The sequence below is a fragment of the Buteo buteo genome, chromosome Z (assembly GCF_964188355.1).
Source record: "Buteo buteo chromosome Z, bButBut1.hap1.1, whole genome shotgun sequence".
Classification (NCBI taxonomy): domain Eukaryota; kingdom Metazoa; phylum Chordata; class Aves; order Accipitriformes; family Accipitridae; genus Buteo; species Buteo buteo.
Genome location: NC_134204.1, coordinates 87,111,889 through 87,119,373, shown reverse-complemented (window position 1 = coordinate 87,119,373; position 7,485 = coordinate 87,111,889). Strand labels below are relative to the sequence as shown.

The 7,485-nt window shown below is 41.7% G+C and overlaps 1 protein-coding gene across 1 annotated transcript in view; it reads right to left on the bottom strand.

Moving 5' to 3' along the window:
• Positions 1 to 7,394, bottom strand: part of ARSK (arylsulfatase family member K) — a 24,134-nt gene extending 16,740 nt beyond the window's left edge. The window contains exons 1-3 of the mRNA XM_075020851.1: positions 7,107 to 7,394; positions 1,778 to 1,907; positions 1,547 to 1,550 (exon numbers count right to left, since the gene is read on the bottom strand). Coding sequence (XP_074876952.1) covers positions 1,547 to 1,550; positions 1,778 to 1,907; positions 7,107 to 7,250 — 278 coding nt within the window. The 5' untranslated portion in view covers positions 7,251 to 7,394. The remainder of the gene's footprint in view (positions 1 to 1,546; positions 1,551 to 1,777; positions 1,908 to 7,106) is intronic.
• Positions 7,395 to 7,485: the final 91 nt, after the last annotated feature.

Genomic DNA, 7,485 nt, shown 5'->3' with positions numbered 1-7,485 from the left:
CAGGAGAAGGTCCTATCTTTCCAGGTGCTGTACAATCATTAAATTAAGGTTTTTTGCAGATCAGGAAATGCTCTTTTTGATTGCAGAAGGAAAATGCCATGGTAATACAGATGCTGATGAAGCAGTCATGTATTTACATGTGTTCCAGAGTATTATCTCCCCTTACTTCAGATATATTTTAATGTGAATTTAAAGTGAAGTATGTTTATGGAGGGAATTAAGAGTATACCATTTTTGTAAATACTATATGCCCTCAGTTTTATCCTTTTTAGGTAATCTACTTCACTACCAGCTGTAGAAATGAAGCGATATTATTAAAGAAGAGGCCAAGAAGAAATGAAACCAAGGGAAGACTTGCAAAGGAACTATAAGGAAAGTTTTTATTAGCTAATTACTATGTTTCTTTCCAGCTTGTTGAGAATTGTTCAGTCTTCCCAATGAGAATTTAAAGTCAAAGGGAGTCCTAAAACGAAACTAAGGTGTTCTATAAGCAATGGAAATACCCTGTAAGCACAGTGTGTCAACCCCAACCCCATACCATGGTAATACTCCCACTTTCCCCACCCCAAAGTCCTCCTTCCCACCATCTCTTCTAGTATTGTCCCTGACACCTCCACAATAGATGTACCCTCAGTTCCTTGCAGGTCTCCAAGCTACTGGCTAAACAAGAGGTGTCCCACTGGTTCAGAGCTGCACTTGTGATGACTGACCAGTGGTCATGATGATGTTGATGGACCACCTAACACACTAACATGCAGCCTCTTCCTCACTGGGAGCACTATCTGCTATTTTCAGAAAAATTCTTAAAATTAAATAACCTAACACAAGGTTATCATTCTCAGCAACAAAGACTGGCTGAAAGACTCAAAAATCAAGAAGAAAACAAGACTGATGGCATGTCCCTGTAATCTCACTTAAAACATGACCTTGAGAAACAGAAAAGGGGGCTATGCTATCAATAAATGGAATACTAAACACTGACACTAAATTTGACAGCCTGTGTCTGCTGCAGTCAGTTCAGGCTGCTTCTTCCAATGTATGCTTGAAAGAAAGGGGCATGTCCCTTTCAGCTATAGATGAAATTTTATTTACATCACCTCTGGAGGGTCTTTGCAACAATTGAAAAGGCTAGAAATGTTTTAAGATGCAACCTTTGATTCAAGACTATAGCTTCATTCTAACTTCCCAGCAAATTCTGCATGTGTGAAATTGAACACAGGACAAAGATTGCAGCAAGTAAAGAAAAATACTGCACTATTCAATTAAAGCTATTGAAGGATACATTATGTATTTAATAGAGTGTTTGGAATAAATGTCATCAGACAGCAATGCTAACAGGCACTGATTTATTCAGCTGTTATTATTTAATATTTTTTCCTGAGAACAGGAAAGAGATTTATTAATTTTGTATTGGGAAGGGAGAGTAGTTCTGAATGCAGCTTCAGCACTGCAGCAGACAAACTGACAATTTCTCTACAAATCCTGAAGATTTTTAAAAAATACTGAAGCTTCAGTGGAGTTTGCAAAAGGATTTGGGAGCTCATACACAGCTGGAAAAAGGCAAACAAAAAAAAAATTACAGAAGAAGCATAAGCAACAGAAAAGAGACAGATCAAACATGAGAATACTGTATAAATTCAGATACAAACTAAAAAAATGGGTCTTATTGAAAACTAAAACAAATCCCCCCAAATTAAATCCTTTTAAATTTCCCATCATTACCACATATTTAAATTGACATGTGCAAGTATTTATCTGATGTTTTACTTGGTCCTACCTGCACGTGAAGGACAACAAATTGGAGAATTCGTATAGGCATTGAGAAAGACAGTGCCATATCTTTTCATAAAATTTATGAAAGGCAAATCCACGGTCTGATTTCCTGGATAAAATGTCAAGCGTCCATCCTGCAATCAAACAGAGAAAACCAGTATATAAACAGCATTAACCCAAACTATTGGCTGCATTAATTCACAGATCTGTTACTTTGAACTTTTATTACTCAAATGTTGCCAATTCTATTCAGGCATGGAAAATAAGGTGTTGAGAAGCTTTAATTAGATCAATATAAAATGGATTACTTACGAAAAAGTGTAATGTAAAAGATAACTGGACTTCTTCGTAGTAAAACTACTTCCTTTCTACGCCTGTACATATTTTAATCTCCAAATTTTGCAGGAGTAGGGTCCCACCATGAGGCATTCAACAGGGGTAGGTATGGTGAATGATGAAAAGGAGTCAGTCTGAATCCCGGTGCAGATGTGTGCACTGGTACACATTTCTGTGAAACCAGAACTGATCTCTCATCCTTTTCCTCCTTTTAACGGTTCACCCACACCACATTTCTGTGAAACTTATTTTAAACTATGGACTGGAAAAGTGATCAGCAAGCTGAAGGAAGGCTATTCTCCCACTGAAATGCCATCTCCAATGGTTCCCTTTTGATACTTTATTGATCCTTCATTTTATCTATTTCTTTAGCTAGAGTTTTTAACCAGCAATTTAAGACCCCAAATTTTGAATCAGTATGTTTACTGTACAAAATTATGATGATGTGAAACCAGGTTTCATGTAGACTGCCCTGTTTCAGGTCACTCTTTTTCCTGTCACTTTTATGTCTTTCCTTGGTTCAGTAAGATGTCTCAACTCAGCCCCAGCCTTACTGGTCAGCTCTTTGATGAAGACTGTTGACGTTGAATCTGCACAGTTTTAACAGATCTCCCAACCAGAGACATTACTCAGATGCCTACATCTAAGTAGCCCTCCTCTAGACTTGTGACAGAAGCAGAAACACCTTAAAGGATGGGTAGCTTAGAAGTTGTGTTTTGCACAGCATTAGTTTGCAAGAGCATGTAAGCAGGCAGACGAGAAGGCCAGAAGAGTGCATTGAAGTCCAGTTACAAGTTCACCAGCTACTGGCTCATTTGTTCCAAAGACAACGTACAAATTACCACATCAGCCTCTGCACAATAAACGCCAGTGTGCAAATTCTTACCACTAATCCATATACAGGCAATAGACCATCCTACCAAGTTACTTTATATTATTTTTTTAAGTAAGAATAGTTCCTACATGAGAAACCACAAGAGAAACCACAGCAAAACAGCTGGTATGCGATTGCTTGTAACCCTGCAGTAACTTCTTTGTGTCCACACGCAGCCTACCAGCATCAGCAGCCTACAAGAAATGCTTTCCACGCCACACATTGAGCAAGCCTCATTTGGCACAGCGGGTTCTGGGTGTCTGCTGAAGCTAACAGTCATCATTACATGACATTAAGTACAAAATGGCACTGTGGCTTTTACTGTAATTTTTTTTGTTATGTGGGAAATCTTGAAAACAATTATTTAGTGAGATACTTCCTCTTCAGCAGAAAAAATTCAATGAACAACCACTTTGCTCCTGCTGAATCATAACCAAAAACCAGCAGATATGACCAATGGTGAATCACTGGAGTTTTATTCAACTAATAAAAACTCCATGACTGCTTCAGATGGAGACCTCTGATCATCGACTTCAAAATGTGAACAACATGTACAGTCTCAAGGGATGCAGGACCAAGGCCTTACCTTCTGTAAAATTTCACCTTTAATTAATAGTACATTTGAAACGGGTACAAACACTTATCAGACATCTGAGTTGCAGTGAAAACTCCCAAGGATAACAGGTAACGCTATTAGTTTGAAACAAAACAGGTAGATGGATGCATGAATTCTGAGAACTGCTAGCCTCTACAGTTTTTAATTAAGAAAATCCATTTTTCTTGAAAGACTGTATTTGTTCCAAAAATAACTGTTTGAAACAAACACTTATTTAACATAATATTCTCCTGTATGAAACATTAGACGAGCTTACACGGGAAGAACAATAGCTTCCTTCTGTCTTCAGCTTTTCAAGAATACAGATCAGGCAATGTAAGACCCCCTACCAATTTCCTACTATGCTGTTTCTGCACATTAGCAGACATGTTTCCAAATTTTCACTTTCGTTTTACTAGTTGAATTTTCTGGAGTAATTTGTGAGAGGACAAAAAAAAACCAACATCAAAAATAAGTGAGAGCAAACGTGAAGAATTTACAGTCTGTGTTACTACTGCTTCCATTACACGATTCCCCAGGGGTAGGCACTAATCATCCAAGTGAGAATTTACAAAGAATACTACACATAATCAGATTTTGCAGGGTTTCAGAAAGAACCCAGAAAACAGAGTTAAGCAGAGCATAATTTTGCTCCACAGCAGGAAATAATTCTTACAAATTACTGAAATATTTTAAGATTACAATTATTCTGTCATTGTTTAAAGTATTTTAAACATGAGCACTTCATTACCTCAGTAAGCCACCCAGCCATTGTTCATATACTAAGTCCACAGTCAGAGACAAACGTCATTTTCTTCACTCTTTAGAGTTTAAGCCAGGGACGGCATGCAGAAGCAAATGATTACCTCCATTTGTTTTCTGGCAGAAAATACTATTGGATAACATGGCACTCTAGAAAGAATCACTTCATTTGGCACCAGTACAGCTAACTGTGGCATTCCAGCACCACACTGCAGTGGACAACTACACAGTAAACCGGGCCACTGGAGGTCAGAATATGATAAAAGACTGATCCCCTAATTTTGTACTCTGCTATAAATGACTAGAACAAGCATTCAGTAGAACAAACGGGAAATAAAGCTGTAATCTGCAATTTGAACTTGAAAGGAACTTTGGGCTGAAAAGTGCTCTTTAGAAAGTACGTGACTGATGTGTCACCCTGTCAACAACATATTCACGAGTTTCTCCAACCAAGATATTGTTTGTTTGAACAGCTGGAGACAAGAGTTCATTCTTTCGATACTGGACAGACAGGTGACGTGTCTATTCAGTGAAAGAAGCTGCTTTAACAGGTTGAGAAGGTGAAAGCTCTATAGCTATTTCTGGAAATCCGCTCTCCAAGAACTGTGTAGGACTTGAGGGTTTTGGAGTACCTGCGGCAATACAATTATTCTGAGTAACACAAGCAAGCACATTTCATCCAGGAACTTGACCTGCATTGCAAGCATGCCCTGTGAGAAAGTGCAGCAGTTAAATGTGTCGCAACAGCAGAAAGCTGACTCTTCAAGCAAGAGGTCACTGCTCTGGACGCCAGACACTGTCCAGCATCACTGAGAAGATTTCTGTCACACTTGACAAAACAGGTCCGAGTCTTTCATAGACAGCAACACTCACAACAAAGGAAGGCACGCTTTCAGATGAAAGTCCATACGTTTCAACAGCCTGCAGGACTTAAGCTTTTTTTTCCAGAAAAACTGTTAGTTCGACAGTACCCAACTCTTCCTGTTCTCTACTAGCAATGTAACCAAAATGGTTCATCTATTTCTGCCTTTAAATCCATCTCATAAAAAACTTATGCAACACAATGATTCTTTTAATGTATTCTTCTTCCTGTGCACTATGCAAATACGATACTTTTCAGAAACAGCATCTTGTTCTTCATTGTTTTTGTAAGAACATCACAAACATCTGGGGTTTTGTCTTTCATTTTTGTAAGGATTACCCCACTAATCCCTACAAGTAGTCCTGAGAATCTTCCTGTTTACAGGATGGCATACAGCAGCTTTACTAAGATTTGTCCACAGCTTCTGCTCCATCTGGAGACAAACTGGCCATTGACAAACTCCCAGAACCTAAAACACTATAAATTTGGTAATTTATTGGTAAATAATATTTTTAGTAAAAGCTGAAAATTTGGAGAAAAAGTCTCATCTACAAAAAACACTCTGATTTGAAATGTTAAGACATGATATTCTCAAAATAAAATAAACAAAGAATAGAGTCAGAGGAAGGGAAGTAATAAGAAGCTATTGCTTTATCTTTGAAATCACAGCAAATGTGCTTTAAGAAAGGGTTTGAAGAAGGATAATATCTCTTTACCAAATACTTAGGAAGAATTCATCCCAAGAATGACAGGCAGCAGGCAAGAAGTCAAGTGCTCTTACCTGTGCTGTCAAGGATGGAATTCTGAAGATGTCTGGGAGCCTTGTGTTGATTTCTCAACAGTGAATGAGAAGTGATGAGTTGTGAAAGTCCTTGGAAGTAATACCACGGAGAATATGTTTGATTTAACAGGAAGGAGAGCTCAGATGAGGCAGAGAAACCAAGGCTTTCCCCTTTCTCAGAGTAAAACCTTCATAAAAGCACTTCCAGTATGCTGGGTGGGCAGATAGAAGCATGGTGAGAAAAGGGTGAAAAATGTGTTGTCTTTAGCTGTAAGCAAGGAAATAAACTTAGTATTTATGAATGGGGGAAAAAAATATCTTTTCTACCTGTCTGGGGGTTAAAACAAATGTTATCAATAAATCACTTCAATAAATCCACTAGAAATTTATAAAAACATACTTACTGCTTCCTCCATCCTTTTAGCTCTTGATATTCATCTGACAAGCTTATGGTAATATTTGTTACACCTAATAAAAGTCCGAGTAGGTCAATATATGATGCCCAACAGCTTAACTCAGTCATTTTGCCTGTGAGTAGAGAAATTCTCCATCCCATCTGTCATGGGGACCTAATGTTCTTAGGATTTACAATAGCAAGAATAACAGAGTTCAGTGACTTTCCCTTCCTTTTTGCTCTTCAAGCCAAGAGAAAAGCATTCATTTTACACCCCAGGTCTGTTCCATTAATTGCTGCCCTGCCCTGTGGCCCCCTCCGCCGTGCCAAGCTGTACGTACCACAGCTGACCGCGGGAACCACCTACCCATAAAGTTTCCGACAACTGCAACGCACCTGATGAAAACCTGTAGCACGCTCCTGGGAAGAAAGCCGAGCTTGGTTTAGAATACGAGCGGTACCTAGTACCTCAGCGAGGCGGGAGGCCTGCCCTCCCCGCCCCAAGCAAGCCCTCCACCCCGTGGAGGTGGTGGAGAATGAAAACCAGCCCTATTTTCGCAGGCCTGTGGCTGTAGCCTGGGCAAAGCCAGGGAAACTCCTCGCCGCCACATCCTCGGGGGTCCCGGCCAGGGACCGCCGAGGCAGCCCCCGCCGCTCTCCCACCCTCCCTCACCTCTGCTGCGGCCCAACCCCGCGCCCCCGGGCTGCCACCCTGCCCCAGACACTCACCAAGGAGTCGCAGGCCACCAGCACTACGCTGGGCCGGCGCTGGTCCCCGGGGGCGGCGGGCCGGGGCCTCGCCCCCACCCAAGGCGCGGCGGCCATGAGGAGCAACGCCAACCCGGCCCGCCCCAGCGACCCGCCGCCCCGCATCGCTCCGCCGCCGTCACCCGGCCCCTCTCCCGGAGAGAGGCAAGCGGCAACCCCGACGGCCGATCCGGCCGCCCGGCGGAGCCTCGGCCGCACCAAGAGGACTCGCCGCCGCGGCAGCTGCCCAGCCGCCCGCTCCACCTCAGAACGCGGACTACAGCTCCCAGCATGCCCCGGGGAGGGGGGCGGACTACGACTCCCAGCGTGCCCCGGGGCGGCGGGAGGCAAGAACTACATC